This window comes from Anopheles coluzzii, chromosome 2, assembly GCF_943734685.1.
Source record: "Anopheles coluzzii chromosome 2, AcolN3, whole genome shotgun sequence".
In the NCBI taxonomy this organism is placed as follows: domain Eukaryota; kingdom Metazoa; phylum Arthropoda; class Insecta; order Diptera; family Culicidae; genus Anopheles; species Anopheles coluzzii.
In genome coordinates, this window is record NC_064670.1 from 16,289,756 (window position 1) to 16,313,049 (window position 23,294).

The 23,294-nt window shown below is 39.8% G+C and overlaps 1 protein-coding gene across 6 annotated transcripts in view; it reads right to left on the reverse strand.

The window, feature by feature from the left end:
* The window catches only part of LOC120949071 (broad-complex core protein), a 116,636-nt gene that overhangs the window by 3,475 nt on the left and 89,867 nt on the right, over window positions 1–23,294 (reverse strand). For 3 of the 6 annotated variants that reach the window (XM_040366050.2, XM_040366049.2, XM_049607099.1), the window contains one exon: window positions 11,876–14,349. The exons of 1 other annotated variant lie outside the window; for it this stretch is intronic. In XM_040366050.2, coding sequence (XP_040221984.2) covers window positions 13,745–14,349 — 605 coding nt within the window. In that variant the 3' untranslated portion in view covers window positions 11,876–13,744. Of the gene's footprint in view, window positions 1–4,088; window positions 5,604–11,875; window positions 14,350–15,332; window positions 18,611–23,294 lie in introns of those variants that run through there. 2 more of the 6 variants (XR_007452095.1, XM_049607101.1) reach the window with 2 other exon arrangements.

The window sequence follows — 23,294 nt, forward strand, 5'->3', positions numbered from 1 at the left end:
TATATTACTTTCCCTGTAGTTATGTTTATAGTAATAAATCTAATTTTTTTTATCAAAACAAAAAAAATGTCACATTGATTTAGCTGCATCGTATAAAATGAACAATATGGCGGGGGGCTTGGTTCTTTCAAAAAAGCAGTTAAACAATGTAATGAAAAAGAGCAGCACGAAAACAATTTTTAGTAAAAATGCTGTGCAACATACAGAGTTACCCACAAAACAATCAATTTCACGTCCAAACACAACACAATATGAATAGGAACAGTAAATAAAACATCAACATTCTTTTCAGCGTCACATTTAACAAACAAAACAGCCGAATTGGCTCCCTTCCCGCCCAAATAAAAACACACTGTAAGCGCTTTTGTATGCAAAGGTAAGGAAACAAAAGGAAGAGTTTAATCTATTGTAGTATATTAGTAAGAAAATGATGAGAAAATAGCAATTAAAAAACCCATGAAAATTGTGGTAGATGTAAGGGAAGGTGGGACAATATCAATAACATACTTACTTTAGTAAACAATTAAGAAAAAAAAAATGCAAAAAACATATACTTACGTACTAAATTACTTACACACACATATAAACACATACAGTGAGTGGGAGTAGGAGACACACATTCGCGCACAAATACACACAGATACACATAGAGTAAGACAAGCAACACACACATAGAGATGGGAAGAAACATCATTCATGCGTAGCGGCGACGCGAGTGCGGCTGCAACTAAGGAATGGTTTGTGAACAAAATCGCTATGAAAAAAAAATGTAAAAAAACGAACTGTTGTCCCTAAATTAAAAAAAGAGAAGAAGAAAAAAATACACATACACAAACACTCAGCAAACGAGTTATTAAACAAACACAGTAAGTGTTCGACAACAGCAACGAGACGAGATATTGCCATCGTTTCGTCTTCTAGTGATTTGATTTGGTGCACTTGATCTTAAGTCCATGAAGAGACAAAACAAAACACACTAAACAGCCGGGTTTCTACAAGAACGCAACGAAAAAATAACACAAATTAAACGATGAAAACATGCAAGCCAATCAAGTTGCCAGTCAGTACTGCGGACACGACCGTATTTCTCAGCAAACAACAGCAACATCATCATCATCAGCAGCAGCAGCAGCATCAATAAACATAGCATAGCGATGTAAAGGTGATACTTGTTTGTTTAATTGAGGATGCTTCGTGAGATTAACAAAAAATGGTAGCTAGAATTCGGCAACAACAAGCGCAAGTGTCATGCAGGTCGGACGAGAGCAAAAAAAAAAAGGGCGAGTCGGAAAGGGTTCCGAGGGATATGTTACGAGTGTTCGACGAAGTGATGGCGATGGTCGTGGTTGGAGTATCGGTCAGAGAGTCTGGCAGCACCTGCACTACGTGTATTCTTACTCAAAGACTCAGGATCGCTCATGGAAGGAGCGATTGGGACAGGACGCAAATGACGCAATGGACGGCAGAGACCAAAAGGAACCTTCTGAGGGATACTACTAGGAGCAATCATTGTCTCTCTCTCTTTCTCTTTCTCTTTCTCTTTCTCTTTCTCTCTCTCTCTCTCTCTCTCTCTCTCTCTCTCTCATTCACTCATTATGATTGCTTCCTCATATTCACTATATGATGATAGTTTTTAACCACTAAGGCTGAATTGGTAAGTGGGGAAAAAGATCCTTGAGCTATTCTGTCGCAAGCTGGTACACGAGATGGAACGAAAACGGCGAAAGATCGATCAAAAGAAGCAATCATACTCTGAACACGCTTACATACGGGAGATCCTCAGGTACAGATACAAATCCAGACGGAACAATACACCGGCGCACTTGATCATTTCGGTAGCTTTTTTGTTTTTCTAACATTCTAATAACGCGTTGGCACTAGAAAACATGCTTTGGAAGAGCAAAAAAAAAAAACAAACTAAGGGGGAGAGGAGCATGAATAGATGGAAATGTTATAAGGTTTTTATTTTCGAACAGTACGCTCTACTATAAAACTATTGTATAATAATATAGGTGTATATTTATATATGGCATTGTTTTGTTTTCTGTTTTCTGTGAGGGTGGTGTGTTGTTTTGTGTTGCTTTGTTTCTGTGGTGTGCACATTTGTATTCATTTGCTTCGTCCTATCGCTGAGTTTATTTGTTTTCGTCTTTACTTGCTTTGTTATCGTTACTGTTTTTTTACGAGCTAAAAACTGAAGAGATATGTACAGCAGTGTTTTTGGGGCGGAAAGGGCATCTCCGCGCTGGGCAACTAACGGGTTACCACAAACTATAACTATTATCAGTATTAGCTATTGTAAATTGTGCTGTGTATGATATGCTAAGTAACGGTGACGACAGTAGAGAGAAAAGATTACGCAGAGATAAGGAAGCCGAAGGGAATGTGACGGGAAAAGTGACAGAAGTGGGCAAAGCAGCAGAATGTATGATACTGAGAGGCGATAGTAGATGGCGCAGTAGTAGTAGCGTTGCGAGAGGAGCCTGCCGAGCCAGTACTACTACCACACTACAGAGTACACTACACGCCGTGGGGGACAAGTGGGAATTGATTAAGCTAAAACGGTTCTAATTACAGGTGAGAGTACGTCCTCTACTGAGAGAAAAAAGAAAACAAACAGTTTCAACCAACAGGGAGTTGCAACTGGAATGCTCGAACAAAGAACGATAACGGGTTCTCTACCTAACAAGAAGATTAAGAGTTATAAAGCGACACCAGCATACCTTCCTGCAGTTTGCGGTAGATGGGTGGAAACATAAAAATAGGTTAAGCCGTAGCTCTTAAAATAATAAAAAAGCTATGATACTAAAACAACACTTACTCTTCGGGCTGAGGGCTGGCTGCTCGCGTGAGTGAGTTGTTCGAAATATTGCAGTTTTAAATAATTATCTTACTTTCCGTTTCTAACCTACAAACTAATTAGCTACGAAGACGTTACACGATAAGACACAGGCTGGTGATAGGGCAGCAGTTTGTAAGCATACACGATATGCACGAGATGCTCGTTGAGCAGTCATGGAAAATTAAATATCATCAAGTTGCTGTTTATAAGTAACGCTCTACGCTTAAACGAATGTAGTGATGGATAGGGCAAACACGTAAGAATATTTTAACTATTCACTTAAACCGTACGTACGTATTAGGGAGTGAGGCAGATATACAGGTGGACGAAACACAATGCACTTTTGCTAAACTGAGGAAAATAAAGGTGGCGATAGAAAGTGAAGTTGTTAACGTAGCAATGTTTTGCAACGGGCAATAATGCTTCATAGAAGCAAGCGATAGAAGAGGGAAAGCGAGAGCGATAGCAAGAGAAAAGGAAAGATTGGGAGGTAAGAGAGATCAACGGCGTTAGCGCGGTAAAGATATGCCTACACTTCCGAATCATTGAAGCTAAGTAAATAAAAGCTCTGTGTTGTTTAACGAATCAAAAAAAAACACCCTCTCCACCAATTAACAGTCTTCTCTGTAGCTGTCGATCGGAGAAAGAGGAGGTGGCGAACCATGTTTATCGCTATCTAAATGATACAAGTAAGTTGCTATACAGTCTATATGAGTTGCTACAATTGCAAATAGTGTAAACATATTGTGAGAAGTAACGAGCGTTTAACGTTTGAAGAAAGAGGATGCATATTTGCATTAAGGTAGGGTGTTGGTAGCTGCGCCAACGCACACTACATGGATTGAATTGGTATCCATTTGTTTTCTAGATACGAGACTAAAGTACTAAATACGAGGCAAACATTCGCTACGAAAGGCGTTGGAACATGGGCAGCTAGGAATTGTGAAGGGTGAGTAGAGATAACTATAGAAGGAGCAACAGAGTAACAGAGCAATGAGAACTAAGTGTGTATACATAAGTGTGTTTGTGTGTGTATGTGTATGGATGTCTGTAGCATAACCTAAGTGTTTCAGAGAAGGTCTCAGAGCGAGAAGTTGGTGTTACTTCCTAGTGGACAGCAGCAGTTCGGCAATACGATAGAGTTTAGAGTTAGAGTAGTTGTAAGGAATGTAAGATAGTACATTCGAAGCTAACTAAGGAGAGCGGAGAAAGAGATAGAAATAAAATTACAACATAAAACGCTAACCTTTCACACACACAGAGAGACACACATAAAGTCTTTCTTTTGCATTCGTATGAGTTTCTTAGAGACACGCTTGCGTACACACACACACACACAAAGACACGTGTGTATAGGCTCGTTTGTACGGTCCGACTTTGTTTTCTGCCCGGCGTTAACTGCTTGCGATCCTGGGGGCAACCTGTCACAATAGACTCCTTTTAATTTTGTTTTTCTTCTAACACATCTGCCTAGTACACAAGGCGTTAGCGATTAGTAATTATATTCTTCTCGTTCTTCCTCGTCGGGACACCAAAAAGCAGGTGTAACGCTGTGTAACGTTCAGCGTTGCAACGTTTGATGGAGCTAAGAATGCCGGCTTCTCCGCTCAGTTGTCCACGAGTACAGGTTGGTGTTTGGTCCGCAATGATAAATGCTAACATTACTTATAATATCCTTTTCAGCGCAGGCATCACACTTATGCATTGTTCGTTCCGTTCCGAGCGACCGAGCGTAATTTCGTACATTTGCGCACTGCATACTAGTAGAAGAGTAGTCGTAAGGTGACACCACGTGCATAGCACGCTGCCCTACTGTACGAAAATAGTACAGACGAATATCTCTCTTTCTCTCTCTCTCTCCCTCTCTCTATCTTTTTCTTTCTCGCCACCATATTTGATTACTTGCATTTTATTGCCTAGGTACTTGTTTTTGGCAGGATGTGTTTGACACATCTCGCCTACTAAGAATTCTCGACGTGTCAATGCAGCGGAGCTAGTTGCGTGTTATTAACTCTCTGGTAAAACAGCGCTCTGGAGCACTACGCAAGATACTTTCATTTTCACAATCTCGCGATTTGTTTGTTTTCATTCTCAAGAGGGCTGAGAGTAGTCGCTGTGTTTCGCTGTGTGTTTTAATGTGTCTAGTGCTCCTCCTAGTTGTCAGTGCTCTCGCAAGAACGCTCCTTCATCTGTCAAATCATTGTTACAGAGGCTCCACTGGGAAAAAAACATCAGGCTCCAACTGGGCGGGTTGCCAAGGGAAAACAGTAGTATAAGGACACACAGCGCATCACCACCAGCGTGTGCTGCACTGAAAGTTAGGCAACCACACCAACACACACACACATAGGAGTCGGGATGATGTTATGCACCCCTCGGTTCAACACACTTGAACATACATGTATGTGTTATTGCTGTGGAGAAGAAGGCGGAGGTGGTGGTGGTGGTGGAGGTAGTATTGGTAATACCGGCGAGAGCACAAAGGGCGAGAGCGCGAGGGATACGTCGAACGGAGGAGCGGCCAGCGTGCTCTAGAAGAACTTTACATCCTTCATGTCCAGCTCGCCGGGCCGGGACTTGTGGTAGGTGTAGATATGCGTCATCAAGGAGTTGCGCGAACAGTAGACGCGCTCGCATATGATGCACCGATACTCTTCCTGCCTTTCCGCATGTTTGTCGGCGATGTGCCGCTTCAGCGACGCTTTCGAGCACAGCACTTTGCCACACAGCTGGCATGAAAACAGTTTCTTAGGAGAGCAGCCTGCAATATACAAGACACACGAAAAACATTCCAAAAACTACCCAAATTTGATGGTTGGTGGTATTTTTTTTTTTTTTTTGTAATTTAAAATGTAGATTTTTGTTTGGTGGTTGTTTGTTTGATTGTCAGTTTTTTGCTGTTGCGAAACGGGTTTGAGTTTGGTGAATCATTCAGTGAATAAAGAGAGACAGAAACAGGAGAGAAAGGACAAACCTCGTCGAGACAGCAGTGTGATGAGAGGTAGACAGAAAGAAAGGAGCTGTGACAGAATGTACCACGTATGAGCGACAGACTGATAGAGAAGAGAGAGAGAGAGACAGAGTGAAAGGGATAAGAAGAAAGAGAGAAAGAGAGACAGAGAGATTTCTGTTGCTACACACTAATGATGTTTCGCACTGTACGCGGGTCATGTCGTGAGGATTCAAATTCTGTTTTGTTGCCAAACACAAAGGCTGTACCGAACAGTGACAGCTGTCAAATGTTGCGCTTTGGCGTCTTAGGCGTCAAACAGTTGGTGTTGGTAGTTGTATTAGTAGCAGTGATAGTAAACGATGCTATCGACGACGAATCGAAACAAAATATAGATGTGACGAAGGAGGAACGAGAAAAAAATGTGGACAGCCCGAGAGAAGACACAAGAGACAGAGAGAGAAAAGATTTTTATTTTCCTTTGGCCGCAATGTATGTAATGGGAAAAGTAACAGAAGAGACGGAGAGAGAAAAGGAGTGAAGAGTAGCGAGGAAGTGAGAGAAAAAGAAAGAGAGAGAGAGAGAGAGAGAGAGAGAGAGAGAAACAGAGAGAGAAACAGAGACAGTGAAGAGGTATTTATTGGTGAATGTTTATTCAGACAGACGCCATTAATATACGTATACGTAGGTAGAAGTGCGTCGTTAGATGATCGAAAGGGAGAGAAGCATAAACAAAAAGATCAGTCCTTTTTTTTACAGATAACGCCCTTATCGCTTGTCTGTTATCAATGTATTTTCCAACGAAGGATGCACGAAGATTGAATGAACCTATTAACACGACGAAACGCAAGTGTAGCCTGTAGAATGTGTGTAATGATTTTGTTTGAATGTACGGTGCCTGCTCGCCCACTAGCTTAGGCTCATTTTGTTTATTTGCTCTACAAGCGCGTTGCCATCTACATCCTTCATCACTCGTGTGCTTCGTTGCAGGGGCAGTGTATCGAACACAAATCATGTCAGACGCGGGATGGGATTCGTTTCATACCTTCTTATGCGCACGCCACTCGTAACAGCTGGCAATTGTAGCTGGCTTACTCATACAGTAGTAGTAGTGGTAGCAGTAGTAGAAGCGGTAGTAGTCAACTGTTGCATCTCATTTTAAAAGGGTTCGGTAAGTACATCAAGATCAAAATGGTAATGAAGGGGGGGAATAATAACACAGACAAAAACAAAACAACATCGTATACACGTACATAAACAGGGATAAAAGCAGTATTTGAAAACACTAAATAATTACGGTACACTTTCCACACATCGACATAAAAGCCACACAACATTCAACCGAGTAGGTAAAACACAATCAGTTTAGATTTAATAGTAAAACCACATTTAATGGAAGATAAAATCGTTGCTAAATGATGCGAAAATCATACCAACACTGAATAAACCAGCACAACACAGCAAATGTAGTAGGTTAATCACGGCGTACAAGGCGATCGAAGAACAAAAGAAAAAAAACGAGCCCTTCGCGTTCTCGCGCAAAACGAGTTCGCACAAAACAAAGTTTAAAAGAATAAAACACAATAACCAAAACGAGAACAAACATAATACATATTTGTCTTGCACGCGTGTGTCTGTTATGCTTCCACACACGTACGGCATATGCCTACAAACTATGGTCCGATGGTCCGTGTTTCTGGCCAAAGGGGCACAAAAGCTCATAACACTCTACGCTAAGCGCAGTCTGAAGTTAGTATTCGTTTGTTGGATGGTTTCATATCTTGTTATTTGTTGATATTTGCTTTCATTAGTAAGCGCAAGACAATAATTGATCCGTTTACGAGCGAAACGAAATCTTGATAGTGCAAAGAAGAACGCTTTTCGAAATATTAGATACTGTTTTATTCAATTACTGATATTTGTGTGTATGTGTTGTTGTTGTTTTTTTTTTCAACTGTTTACAAGCAAGTGTGGGTTGTTGTTCTGTGTAATGATCTTCTTCGGCTGCTTTTTACTTGTATGTTTTGTTTTCTTCTTCTTCTTCTTGTTCTTCTTCTTCTTCTTCTTCTTCTTCTTCTTCTTATCCCTGTGTTGCCTCGCATTTAACAAAACACCAGGGGCTTTTGCCGGTTGTTTTGCTTGTTCTCCGGCCTACATATTGTTTTCGTTAAGTGTTTGTGTTTATTTCGCCCATCTGTTAAACATTAGCGTTAGCGATTTCAAGAGTTCCCCCAGCGCAATCACTTGCTGGCACCGGAGAAGTACGCGGCTTAAGTTCAATGTTTCGCTGTTTGCCCCTTTTATTGTATTACTTACTGTAGCTATAACTGCAACGCCTATGGGGTCGAGGGTCTTCTTCTATTTTTTTTTTAAATGTGTGTTTCCATCACCACTCGGGGACTGTTTGCTTTCCATTGATTTGTGTTTTTATTAGGTTTATTAGATGAGAGTTTCTGTTTTTGTGTACTTCTTTTAACATTAAGGTGTGTACCATTTGTAAGATTTCTCTATCTGTATGTATTTGCTGCTGTTGTTTGATTTGAATTATATTATGTTATTTTACAATCCGCTATAGAGTGTTGATTTATCGTTTCTGTTGCTTTGTTTTGTTTTGTTTTTTTTTTTCGTTGCTAATCATGCAATGCTATTTTATTTAAACTGTCAAGGAGTTGTTCTTACGACAAAAACACATAGATTAAACTTGGCTGCTTATGTTCTGTTCGGTTACAACGTTTGACCGTGTCTCGATGAAAGGGGGGAAGTGAGTGTATTGTGTATTGATTGTTATCCTGAATTTTACTCGACATGACGTTTGTAAGGGTATGTTTGGCTCATTGGTTGTAAGTTTTCTTATGCCATTTTGTTATCCATTGGGTGAATGTATTCTTGCAATCACCTGCAATATAGCGGGCAGTTTTGCACAATTTTTAAAGCAATTTCGATCGCATTTGAGGGGGTATTTTTCCACAACTTGCACTTTGCTTTTTTATCATTTTCGCGTGCACAATTGGGAAGTTATTACTTTCTTTTGAGATGTTACTACAATAAAGTGTTTTTTTTTCAACATTTCGTTTCACGAACTTTGCACATCGTCGTTCTAAAACATTTTCTCTCTTTTTCATTCATTACCTGCCCTTCATCGTTTTGTGCCTAGATATCCAACGAGGAAAATAAATAAAATAAAGATAAAATTGAGAAAAAATAAATAAAAAAAATAAACTCTCTCGTCTTTTCTCTCAAAACCGCCAATTGCCAGATGGTAAAATTAAATTTATAAACAAATATTTTTCTAATTTTGGTTTTCATATCTCGCCTTCTTCTAATCTTCTTCCCCTAATTTTGTTTTCAAGCGTACGCATCGTGATTTTCACAAATGTTTCGAAATACAAATTAAATATTCAGACTTTTGTTTTTTCTCATTTTTTTGTTTTCAATCATACACACCTGGCGCACGTATTTTAATGGTTTCTGGTTTGCTTATTCGTAAGTGGGGAGCATTTTTGCCAATTCAACAATATTATTAATTTTCAGTCTTTTAGACAATCACAAATAGGTTTTTCTTATTATTTTTTCCCTTTTTTCGTTTTGTTTTAGTTAATTTTGTTGTTTTCTTTTTCTCCTTCTGCTTGTTTACGGGTGTTGTGCCTGCGCGTGCTCTCGCACCGCGCCAATTAACAAGTACTTTGGGTTAATTTTGAATTTTGCACGCCATGCCGCCCGACACCGTTGGCCGGTGAACGGTGGGGGGGCTAATAGTTTCTTCCGAAACGCTAGGAAAAAGGTTCTACAAAATAAATCACACGCCAATGATACGCGGCGAAATGCAAAATCGCTCACTTCGATATTGTACTGTATCGAAAATATACATACCATACCTATATATGTTGTCTGAAGTCGCCCGTATACATGCAGAACCAGTCAGCCCTAAAGGTAAAACGTTTTCCCTCCCTCGTAATCTGCCCTCCCCGTCTCTAAGTTCGCCCTTGCACAATTTGTTCTTGCATTTTCATCCCCTCTCTCTCTCTTGTTGCACTGCGTTTTCATTCACAGGAAATTGCAGCACTGTGTTGTGTCCACTTTAGCCAGCCCGTAAAAAATGCCCTTTTCAGTGTGTATTTGTTGTGTGTGCTTGTCCCTTTTGTTTTGTAATACTAAATCAGTTTTGGTAACTTTTTCGTCGCATCATAAATTTGTCTTTTTGACCCATTCTCTCTCCATAATTGTGGTGCTCTTTTTCAAATTATTACACTCTGCTTAAATTTCGATCAGATTCTTACACATTCGCTCGAACAATCCACTCCGCGCATTGTTCTTGCTTGTTTTCTCGCTTTCATTATTTTATCTCTCTCTCTCTAAGGTTCGAATTTTGTATTCCAAATTCGTGGTTCGTCCAAATATGTGTGGAGCTACATTTCATTGCAATATCCTCTCCACGTCCACACCTCAAATATAATTTACTCTTGATTTAGTATCTAATCAGTCATATATTGTAACAATTGCAGGCCACACAATCTCTAAATGTTATAGTTTTTTCCGCGTTTTTATCTATAGTTTTGTTTTATGTTGTGCTGCTGAGTGGCTCACGATTTGTTTTTTGTTTTTACATTATATGCAATTCCATCCCATCTTCGTCTTTTACAGTAAAATTCTCTTAATGGGGTTGCGCCATTTATATGCGTCCTTGCACATCGACAGTGGAGAAATTATGTATAACGTTGTCCTCCTATATACCGATCACTCTCTCTCTCTCTCTCCCTCCCTCTCTCTTACTATCTCTTTCTATTTCTTTCTCTCACAGTCTCGCTGTTTGGCTATTACTTCCCGATTGAATAAGTTTACAAAAATCTCTTAGCAGGTGTGCCAAAAATGCCATGAGTAACAAAGCTGATTTGCAGTCACCTATTAGGCCATGGTTAGATGCTTAAAAACACGTGATTCTCGTTGCACTAAACAGAACAAAATTCTTCAGGTCAGCCAAAAACAAACAGCACAGTTGGTTCTGTGGCACGTTCCACATCTGAAAGGCCAATGAAACGTTAACGGGCAAGTAAAATAAATGAGCGTATAACAGAGGTTGTACTGAATTACTCTCGTTCTATCTGCAACAATCAGGGCCACTTTTTCGAGTTTTTTTCTTGTGACAAGATGTGTCAGTACAAACGAAGCAATTGAGCAAGTAATGCTATCGTGTCACAGAAAATTGTAAAAGAAAAGTATGCCAACAGTCTCACAAGCAGCGAGAAATCCCCACCAACATTGTGCCCCAACACACACAACACACAAAACAGAACAGAGCTATATAACTAACTTAACAGAACAGGCAACGCATCGAATATTGACTTAAGCAAAACGGAGCAGGGGCGCGGCATCGGTAAAAAGGGGGAATATGGTATTAAGACAGTTTGATAATAATAAAACACATCATTACAGTTTCCTTAAGCTTAAAGAGGGGGTATTAAGGTGTTTAGGTAGCAAAAAAAATACAAAAAAAAACTTTTCATTTAAACTTAACATACAGCGTATCTCGCCGACTGCCGGCCGTTTAAAAACAACAGGAAAATGGACACTGCTATTTCTCTTTAGCGCTCGAGAGTTTGCTTCCACTGTATACGTTTTCTACCTTCCTTGCTACTACTTTTCTGTCTTTCTCCACTCTTTCTATCTTTCTCTCTCATTTTCTCACTCTTTCTCTCTTTCTATTTTCACTCTTCTCTTTCTCATACTCTTTCTCTCTTTCCTAGCATAGTTCTAGGTGTTGTAGAATCTTTCTTCTAAACTTAACCGACCGGCCCAGGTGCAAATATAATTACACACAAACTATATAATATTTCATCTAAACTTACGCACTAAAACATGGATTTTCTCATTAGTTTATCATTTGCATTACGCAGTAAAATAAGCAAATGCAAAACACACAAAAAATAAGAATAATATTGAAGCAGATACATCATAATCGTAATAATAAGTATAATGGAAGAGTGGCAGCATAATGCGGGTTTTTTTCCTCAATGCGATCCGTGTTCCCTTGTTTGACCGGGAAGAAAAGGCGCGTTTTTCTTACTACCTTTAAGCCATTTGTTTTGTTGTATAGAACTAAACCTTTTCTTGCTCTTGCCCCTTTTTTCATGCCCTAATTATTTATGCACAACAAAGATTCTTGGTTTCGTATATGTATGTGTGTGTACCGTTGTTAATTGCATCGAATGATATTTCCTTCCATTTCAATGTGGTGGCGCTTTAACACTGTTTCTTTTCTTTTTTTGGCTTACACACACCCTCAGTTACGTACAGCATACTAAACGTATTGGTGGAAAATGCTATCAAAAGAATTTTTTCTTTTTTTTTTCAACGCAAACTTTTTGTGAGGGTGTGTATTTGGGTTTTTGTTTCCCAATCCTTCCTTTCCGTTGCGATTAATTTTGCTAATTTATATCAATTTTCTTTAAGTAAGAAAAATTAAATAATGTTTAAATGCTAAACGACGTTGTTCTAAATCTAAGACTCCACACCACACCGCAACGCAACCACGCAACAAAAAAACACAATAGTTTAAACAACCCAAAATGGTATGAAAAATCAGTCTTTACAATAATTTCACGCACAGTCCAGCAATCGAGGGGGTGTTTCGTACCGAACCAAACAAACTTATACCTTTGGTTTCCGTTTTCGTTTTCACTTTTAGACAACAACACGAGACGATTAAAATCAGAATTTCGCTAAATTAGAAATACGTTTCAACAGGAGTGCGCCCTTGAAACAAAACTAAACTGATAAATAAACGAACGAGATGATACAATTTGATACTTAACAACAATGACCAGAGAACGCCGATCGAAAAAGAAGGAAATGGTTTAGTAGTTTTGACCACATATAACAATGGGCACACACGCACACATTCGGGTTTTTTGTTTTCTTTTCTTCAAATATATCTTTGCTGGGATAGTTTTCCCCCCATGCGCTGTCCTCGATACATCGATGGGGCAACCAAAACATATTGTTTAGAAAAATGTTATCATTCTCCTTACTCCTACTAAAATCCTACTAAATAGTTCAATATGCGCGTAATAAATGTGTATTCATAATAGTAAAAGGCTCAACAAAACAAGGTATGGGAAAACGGAAGTTGTGGGGAAGGGTAGAATATAAATCAACTATTAAAAATTAACACATAATTGGCAAAAATAAAAAATAAACACATTCCATTCATTCCATAAACACGTCGTCCTGCTCTACCTCTTCTGCTCCCTCTTCTTCGCCTTTCGATTGCATTGCATAAACCCAATTTCTAAACTAAATAAACCAAACCCAATTTCAGATCATCCCACTACTAATGCTCGGATCGCATAAACTCTTATTCTAAATTCGTTTTCAGTTTTGGTAAACAAACAAAAAATGGAAACACAGAAGAATCTATCGAAGATTCTCACTGGGTTGGAGAAAAGTAGCATTTCCTTTTTATTTTCGGGGTCAATTATCCAACTCTATCTATGCTTGTGCATTGGTCTAGATCTTCACAAGAAAGAGACTAACACCGAGCGATCGAGACATAATTTGGGAACAGAACAGAGGTGATGAGAGGGATAGCGAGAGCGAGAGAAAGAGTGGGAGCGATTTGTTCATCTGTTGCCTTATTCCGGAGAAGGACGTTCGAGCTGTTGCCGCCCGCTTACATATATACATACACCCACATACCCACACACACACACACTCTTACATACATTACATATATGTTACAATTGATCATTGTTCTGAGATGATTTTAAGATGATGCGCTGCACGCACTACCATGTTTTGTTGCATTTTGTTTTTCTCCTCCAGCTATTACTCCTCTTCCGTCTAGCGACGACGACCACACCACGCGGACTTCGCTACTACTACTTAGTTGCGTCGTGCACAGCGCGTTATTTCTCCCATTTGTGTTGCCCTCGCCGTCTTCTCCTCTCTAGTATTATTTACATGTATTCGAGCTTGGCCGCGACACTATTATGCTTGATATCACAGTCGGTGGCGCCGGCAGCATTGTTGTTCAGCAGCTCGTGATGGCCACCGGCGGCGGCAGCGGCCGCCGCAACGGCCGCCGCCGTCACCGCCGCATGTGCCGCTCCGTGGTGCAGCGGGCTGACCGCGCCGCCCCCGCCGCCACCGCCAGGGCCGCCGGCACCGGGGCCGCCCCCGACCGCGAACGGATGCTGCCCGTGCAGGGGATGGTGGTGGGCGTGATGATGGTGGTGCAGGATCTTCTGCCGGCGGTGGTAAATGCTCTTGTGATTGTTCAGGCTGTTCAGCGTGCGGAACACCTTGTGGCACAGGTTGCACACCGCATTGTTTAGCGGCTGCAGGTGCTGCTGCTCCTTGTGCCGCTTGAGGGTCAGCTTCGTGCTCAGCAGCTTGCCGCACACGTCGCACCGGTGGCACGCGGCCAGCGGCAGCGGAAGCGACAGCCGGTTCATACCGTGCCCTCCGTGGACGGACGAGCCGCCACCGCCGCCGCCGCCACCACCGTCCGGTGGGGATGCTGAGCGCTGGGATGCCGCCATACTAGCCGCAATGCTCATGCCTGTACACACACGCGCGCGCGCACACACACACACGCATCAGCAGGACGGTCGGTTTTTTGGTACGCACAGGAACGGGAAGCACGGAGGCCCAGGATCAAAGTGGTGCGCGCATTTCCGAACGAATAATGTGTGCCGCCACAGCGTGCGGGGATTTACATAGTACACCACCCATTCAGGCCCACCACACAGACACATATACACACACATACACACACAAACGCACGCGGATACAAAGAGGTGATGGTGTGCGTGTGGTATTGGTTGGTGTTTGCGTGTGTTTGGGCGGTTCGTGCGTAATGTGCGTGCGTGCCGTTCGAAACCGGGGCGTAAAAACGCGATAACGTGTGCATTTGTATCGTGCAATCGACCGATAAGCAGCACCGGGAAAAAGAAAAAAGAGACAATAGTGACTTTAACTTTGCTTGCTTTACTACTGATTTTATTTTATTTTATGTTTTTTTTTTGCATTGATTTTTGTTTTTTGTTTCTTTTTTGTGGTTGTTCTTTTTCAAGTTCTAATTGGCTGACGTTTCTGATTGTTTGTTAATTTTGATTTATATATATTTTTTTAGTAGAAAAAATGGTAAATTTTGCCTGCAGTGTTTTTAGTTATGAGTAAAGGTTAGAGAGCAAATGGGAAATCATATTCATCATACATTGTTTTTGCACATACACTTGTTGAACTCTATCTTTCAAGCAAACTATCGACTTTTTTGCATTTTTTTTTGTATGGAATGGATATGGTGGGCGGAAGGAGAGAAGGGAGAGGCTGCGGGATGGGTGGGGGGAAATTTTGAGATTTTGAATTTTGTGTTGCGTGTTTTGAGACGCGATAGTTTTGAAAGCCTTCTAAATTCAATTTGATTCCTTTTGCTTTCTCAGGATTCGATGTTGTTCTGTGACTTGTTTTTTTTTTTTTTTTGCTGTCCCGATTTCGGGATGGTGGTTTGCTTTTCTCTGATCTTTACATACATCAAGGCCGAATTTCGATTTAGTGTTTTGCGATCGGATACGGGTAAAACACACGTTCACAAACAGTACCGAAAACAAAAGAAATAGGAGCGAAATAAAAGAAGAGAAAAATATGCAGTTAAAAACAAATAAAGAATGGCCGAATATGGGTGCGTGATATTATTGCCAATGGTTCTCGGGGAGATGAAGGTGACACGATAGGAGGGCGCAGTGTGGAATGGTGGATGGTGGGACTGTGTTTGTAGGGGAAAAGGGGTAGTGGGTAGGGTTTGGTAGAAATGTACGTTAGCTAATATATTTTCCATTTTTCAAATCGGTTATCAGCATCCAATGAGAGGTGTAAAATAGTCACAAAAAGTAAACAGGGAGAGAAGTGAAACAAAAAATTATTATAATTATATAAAAAAAGTAGACACATAGAAACACATTGACGATACAGTAGTTATAGACCAATTGTTGTTTGTTTGTTTGTTTATTTGTTGTGGTTGTGATTGTTTTGTTTCTGGAGGTTTTTTTTTTTGTGGACAGGGAGGGGGAGGGAAGGGACAATAACGGCGCGAACACGCAATAAGGGTACGGGTAATCTTAGAATGTGGATGGGGTGGAGGGAAGGTTAGATTAATGTAAGCTATACAACATGAAAGTACATTTAAATGGCGTTTTTGTGTATGTGTGTGTGTGGATGACATTAGAAGACAATTCGATGTTTGTTTATTCATAAATAATTCAAATGAATTTGATTGCAGCATTTTCTCTATAAATATATTTTAATCAGGGAATTGAGTTAATACAAAATCCAAAATTTTGTAGAAAAAAAAACCCTTGAAAAGGAAGCGAGAGCATTCAAATAGCCAAAAACTATCCAAAGGAGCAGTCTATAAGAAGCGACATTTGACGATCTGTTTAAAAAATATTCTAAATATTTTTGTTGCTTGTTGTGTGTTTAATGCTGTATGCGAAAAACACACCGTGTTGGAGCAAACTGACTGAACTTTACTGAATTATTGCTCCTCTTTAGCTCTTTCGTTTTCGTTTGTTTGCCGTTCAATGGCTTTTTAACTGAGTTTAATTTAATAAACATACTGCTGCAAACGAGTAGCGACATCCGTTGCAGATAATATGAAACGCCGAATCATATTATATGCCTCACAGGGTGTTTAAGTGTGCGTGTGTAGACGCGGCAGGATAGGAAATAAACGGGGAAAGGATGTGTTTGAATGGCAAGGGAGTTGATGAGTAATGGTAAGAAAACAATAATCTAAAGGCCAATCGTTTGTTTGTTTAATGTAAGGGTACGCTCTTAACGTTTCAACATAGACAAATTATGTGCAGCAATTCCATCTTTTCTTGTTGTACCTTTTGCTTTTCAACGGGCTTTCGCGGCAACAATCGGTTTCCCAATCCGGTACAGAAGTTATACAATGTATATGTATGTGTGAGTGAGTGTGTGCGTGCGTGATGCAGTTGATGAAAGGAAACTGGCCAATTCGCTGCTCTGTTCTCGCGGAGATGTTCCGGCGGTGTGTGAATTTTGACAAAAATCTTATTGGAATTTTGTTCCATAATTTGAAGAAAAAATCAATGCAATCAATTTAGCAGTGGGCCTAATTATAGCCAGCAGACAAAGCAGTCACTAGGTTGTCTCAATTTCTTATTTCCAATTCATAAAACCAAAACATTAAACTTAAAATGATCAATTCGTTTGCGCATATTTTTCTTTTTCACTATTGGGTTACCGAGTGAGTGGAGGGGGTGGTGTTGGGGTGCATGATTGTGCCCTTGAGCGCGCGCGCACTCGCTCGTCCTTTTCCAATTGATTCCAATCGAACCTTTTCCTCTTACTCTCTTTCTTCATCTCTCACTCTGTCTATTTGTCCATCTGTCTGTCTATTTGTGTTATTTAGCTTGCTCTGAACGGAAATTTTGAGTTTCAAATTTTTACATCGGGGTAGAAGAGGAAGGAATGTGGTCTTGCTGTTCGTCTTAAATCAATGTGCGAAACTGTGGTTGTGGAGCCCTGTTGGTTAGTAGTGTCTGTGTGTGTGTATGTTTGATCGTTTAATGATTCGTTCGATTAGTATTACACATCCAACATCCAACCGGTCACTAACACACGGACACGGTCCATAAGCACGTTCTTTTTCTTAAATGTATAAATATATATATGATTGCGGGATGATAATAGTTTGTACTTCACGTCTAATCATTTTCCACTCTGTGATTTTGCGTGTGTTTGTGTGATTTCAGTTTATTACGCTTTTTTCCCTATAACAATTCTTCAATAAATGCCAAGGATCAGTTCTCCCGTCCCTTCGTTCGAAAGCTATTAAATTCTGTTCATGCAATAACAAGTGTGTAACTATTATGCTATTCGTAATAAGTATCGAGTAATGTGTGTGGTTGCCTGCGCGCGGCAGTTCAGCTTAATGTTTAATTGTAAGGAATGCATGTTTGATCGTTTTTTGTAATGTTACGTTCGCTTCTCTAGAGAGCATTGCAGTTCATTTGCCTTATCCGCTACTGGCCAAATCGTGCCGGCGCTGTGTACCTAACTGTGGATGTGTTACACGCTCTACACGAAGATCCCAACAGCTGTTTCATCATAATCATCTCCCTTCTTTATGCGCTCATCTTTACACAGATTTCCACTAGTGATGTTGCAGTTCAATAAGCTGACCTTGTGTTCAACTCTCCAGTGCCACACAACAACAACAAAAAACCCCTCATGGGACGACATCGATCCTCCTCCAGATCGATCCCTTTTTCCCACCCCAGATTACTTCTTCATTGTCCCACCGCTTGTTCAGAAGTATCCCCCTCCCTGACGATTGTGACCGATGGGACTACCGGGAAGGGCCGGACCGCCGGCATGATGCACCGGGTGTGATCCACTACCACCACCGGACGTGGAAGACGGTTGTGATGTTGGCGGTAGCGGCATACTTCCTGCAGGTGACGGTGGACTACTGCCGGCCTTAATGCCTCCTCCTCCTCCTCCTCCTCCTCCCACTCCTCCTACTACACCTCCTCCTGCTGTTGCGCCTGTGGCTGCCGCTCCAGCTGCTCCGATTGCAAGCTGAACGAGCTTCTTGTCGTCCTTGGCGTACTTCATGTTTCTGTGATAGATACTCTTGTGGTTGCGCAGACTGTTGAGCGAACTGTACACCCGCTTGCAGATGTTGCAGACCGGCTCTTTAGTCGGGCGCATGTGAACGTTCTGTATGTGGCGTCGCAGCCGCGTTAGGGATGAAAGGTTTTTGTTACACGGATCGCACCGGAAGTCGTCGCCTAACATTGATGAGATGGGATATGATGATGATGGTGGTGGTGGTGGTGGTGGTAGTTGTGGTGGTGTGATAGTAGCATTTAGCCGTTCGACGGAATTGACAGCGTACGAGTAGTTCGTTTGCAGAGATTTTGTCGTCAGGCGCCCTGACGACGGGAAAAGTCCATAAAGAGAGGTGCAACAGTATTAGAGCTTCACGTAGTATCAGCGGAGGAATAAACAAGGATCGAAAGGGGTGGTGAGGGGCTGTTTTGGGTCCGCCCCGTTATGGCCAGCGTTGCCAGAAGAACGACTGATTTGCTCTTGAATGAGGGGGAATTGATGATCTTTTTTGGGAGGGAATAGTTAACATCTGGGACTTCAGGTCAGGGATGGCAAGGGCGGGAGGGTCAACTAAAACCATGAAGCGTGTAATTAATTCCATATCCCATCGTTCATTGGGAAACAGCGCCCTTTTCCATAAGTGATTGGTGTCTATTAGCAAAATATGGTAGTGTACCTTCACCGGGATCTATTTTCGTTATAGTTATCGTTATTGGGAGTTTTGCGGCGGCTATAAAACTTCCCTTAACCAAAAAAAAAAACTTTGCAAAACTTTTTTATTTTTATACATCCTACTAAAATGGACTGATCCTACAGCGTAAAAAGTGGAACAAAATGGAATAAAATGTAAGATTTCTGTACACTGTTGTTATTCCCTTGCACCATGTAAAATCAATGCAAAAAAAAAATTAAATGCAAACTATTTTCAAACTTTTTTGACACTTTGGTTAACAGTTCGATCACAACCATCGTACCACCCAGTTACCAAAAAAGTAATGCTAAAAACGATCTGCTCTAAAATGATAGTCATTTAAAGGGTGAATCGTACTAAATCGTACCGTGTTTCACGCACCCAACACAACAACGCAAAACAGGTGTATCGCGGTGGTAGTGAATATTAATGAAACGTGCTATACACGCAGCACTCTCTTCTCCGCACCATGCATCACAGCGACACACTACAACATAATCTCTCCATTGCTACATTAAATTGCTTTATCGAAACACTTCATTGAACAATGGGGCTTGTGTTGCTTCGCGCTCTCGGTGGTTTGTTAACAAACATTCAATCCAAACACACAACAGCAACACAATCTATTCACACCAATCAATTTGTGCGAACGAATGCTCACTATTGATAGCAAAAATGAGCAAAAACAAAAAAAAACAAATCCTGTTCAAATTCCGATACAGTCCAGTCACCGTACCTACAACAATATACATAAACGTGGATGACATTTAAAAACAAATAAAAATTACACTCCCACCACTGAAAATACTCAAAACAGGTTGCTGTCGCGAGCAAGCAATCGATGAAGGATACAGATAGAGGAAAAGGGGGACCGGGAAGTTTTGGTTTTGGTTGATGAGGCAGATGAATGTAACCGTGAGTGGAGAAAACGAAGGTATCAATGTTGTCTGCTAGTATCAGAATCGTAGATTTTAACTTTTTGTTTGTTTGCTTCCTCCACTCCTACAGGCTTCACTGCGGGAAAAGCATGATGTTGTGCTTTTATCCACACAATCTCGTTTGTGAATAGTATCTGTTATTATTATTAATACTATCTTTTTTTTTTTTGAGAATTTAATTTATCCATTTTGGTTTCAATCCGATCATTCCAAGTGCTCGCGCGCTCCACCGTTCAAATTTTTGCGTGTTGTTGCTCTCTGTTTTTTCCAATTATACACACAAGCATCATTATTCAGAAAGCTTTCTTAAGGTTAACCGAATTATGATATGTTTAGAACTACGTACTAATATTTACAGTTTTGTGTCTGTACAATGGATGATTTTTTCCTTCTTTTTTTACATATGTCCCTTATCCACTCTCATATCGCTCGGCACGTCAGTGGCAAAATAGATTTTGATGTTCGTGTTTTCAATTTTTATAATTGTTTTTGCTAATTATCTTACAAATTTTTATCTTGTTTACCAATCCAACATTTATTTTGTTTTTTTTTTTTTTTTTTTTTTTGTGAATGCAGATATTTTCTACATTTCTGAGAGCTGAGGGGACACCTTGTTCCAGCTGATTTTACCATTGTACACACACACATATACACACCGCGCACGGCGTAGATTATGTCTTAATTACATAGCTTATATGCCAATATTGTTTTACCCCATATTACGTCTTTGTACAGTTTAATTTCAATTATGGTAAAATGTGTGGGCTTTACATAATTCAACTTTTCAACACCTTATCCACTAAGCCTCCTCGTTACGTGTGGTTATCGTATATTCCCCGTTTTTTTAAGAATAGCATTTTCATAGGGCTTGGCATGGATGTCGTTTAGGAGGAGGGTTTGTTTGTGTTACTAAAGGTTATTAGTTTCCGTGTCCGAGGAGCCGCCATCTTAACGTAGGTAAATTAATTAAAATAATAATTACAATAATAACCATCATTAGCGCCGTTGCAAAACCATCCAAACCTCTAGATAATTTGTACAATTTCAGTGTCCGCTGACGTTGATTCGATGTTATATACTGTTTGTGTTTTGTTGTTTATAATTTTTCGTTTTTTTTTCGCAGTAGGGGATATTTTGGTCACGTTTTGTAACGTTTTGTCTCGTTATCTAGTATCACAGTTGATCATTATTTTCCGTATAAATGAAAAACAAAACAAAAATTGTGTTTTCGTGTTTTTTATCTCTCTCTCTCTCTTTCTCTTTTTCGATAATTTTCGGGCACCAAAAGAGTAGTTTAAAACAACATAATCAAAGCTTTACTCATTTCGACTGACAAGTAGCAGTAGTATAGTGGTGAAAAAGTAATAGTAAACAGTGGCAGCCATAACGGCAATAATGGCAAAAGGATGTAGCAATAGTAGAGAGAGGTAGTAATAGTAGTAGTTGTAGTAACAGTAGTTGTAGTAGTAGTAGTAGTAGTAGTAGTAGTAGCAGTAGTAACAGTAACAGTAGTTGTGAGTAGTGATGTGTTAGTAAATCTAATGATAAGAATAGCAGTGGTGAGAGAGTAGGTAAGTATAGCAGTAGTAGAAGTAGTGGTTGCGTGTACGGTAAGATAGTATCGTAAACGAAGAGGCGTCAGGTAATTGTTTCGTTCGTCGCTAATTCCAGTTTTTGTAGTAAAAAAGTAGAAAAAATAAGTATGAACAGAAACATAAAATTTCCAAACCAAAATGTCCAAACAAAACACGTTCACTCGTTTACAGCGATTGTTTTTTGATAAAATGCAGCAGCTGTTCTTATATGTTTGCTTTAAAAAAAATGAATGAAATGAATATTAAACATTTAGAGGCTCTTTTTTGCAAACAGGTTTAATTCTTTTGACAACTGAAAACACACAACAACGATGTATAAACACGATCAAACACGCATAGTTTATATATTATACCAAACAACGAGTTACACATTCTTACACTAGTCGAAAAACAAAACATAAAAAATCGGAACAGCACACAACTTATGAAGAAAAGCAAAAATGATTTGTGGGTTAAAAATTATTCAGTTTTTGGTTTGTTTCAAATTTGCAATAAAACGAAAAAGGATTTGTGAAGTATGAAGAAAAAAAAACAGTAAAAACAAAATAATTCCTTAAATTAAGAAAATGCGTTAGTTATCTCTCTCTTGTAGGCACACTTCACGTTATGCATATGTGTATCTTTTACTGAAACATAAAGCGCGCTTTACTTGCTGTTAGTTTTGCTCCACATTTTGCACTGCACGAAAGCATCTTACAAATTGATAAAGAAACGAAACAGAACATTTCATCTCCCAAAAGCGCATTTGTTACATTTTAACCAATCCACCAGATTTTGTAAACCGTCTCAAAATGCCAACACATGTGATGCCTGTGTGTTGGCACAACCAAGTGTCGTACATTGATTACTACTTCACGAGTATATTCTCGTCCGCAGAACGAGTAGAGAAGAACGTGCAATGATTCTTGAAGAGAATGTACAATAATACCCAATCGTAGGCACGGTTTTGTTTGGTTTGGTTTTCTTGTTGTCATTTTTAACGATTGATAAATTTTGCCACTTTTTTGCAAATGTTCAAAAAGTTGTGTAATGTTTGTACAGTAGATATATACACATCGCTTATTAATCATTTACCGCGGTTAGTAGTAGTGTTTGGGCAGAAGAAAACAACGTATATGGTAGGAAGAAAATATGGAATTGGAATGCTAATTTACCAGTCGGGATGTTATCCAGACACACAAACAAGACACACAGATTTTGCACAATCAATGAGAGGGGTTTTAAAAAATTTTGAAGTACAATGCTTTAATTTGTTTTTGTCAATCTTTTAAACGCGCTCAAATATGGCTAGACGTTTGTGAACGAAAAGGAATGGCAAAACAAAACAAGGAACGTAATAAATTTTTGATGGATTTTGTTTAGCGTTTTATTATTTTTTTTACACTGACGATCATTTATTTGATCTTTTTTTGTTTTTCTCTCTCGTGTGTTTCTAGTGCGACATTTGAAACAATTTGGTACGGTTATTTAATGATTTTTGGAAAATAAAACAAAAACTACATAAAATGTCCATATTTTCCCGCTGTTTGCACATCAATTAGCAGCAAGAGTTATCAAGAGGGTATATATATATATGTTCAGAGTTAGTAGTTGGTTGAGGTTTAATTTTCTTTTTTTGTTGTTGTTGTTGATTTTGGTT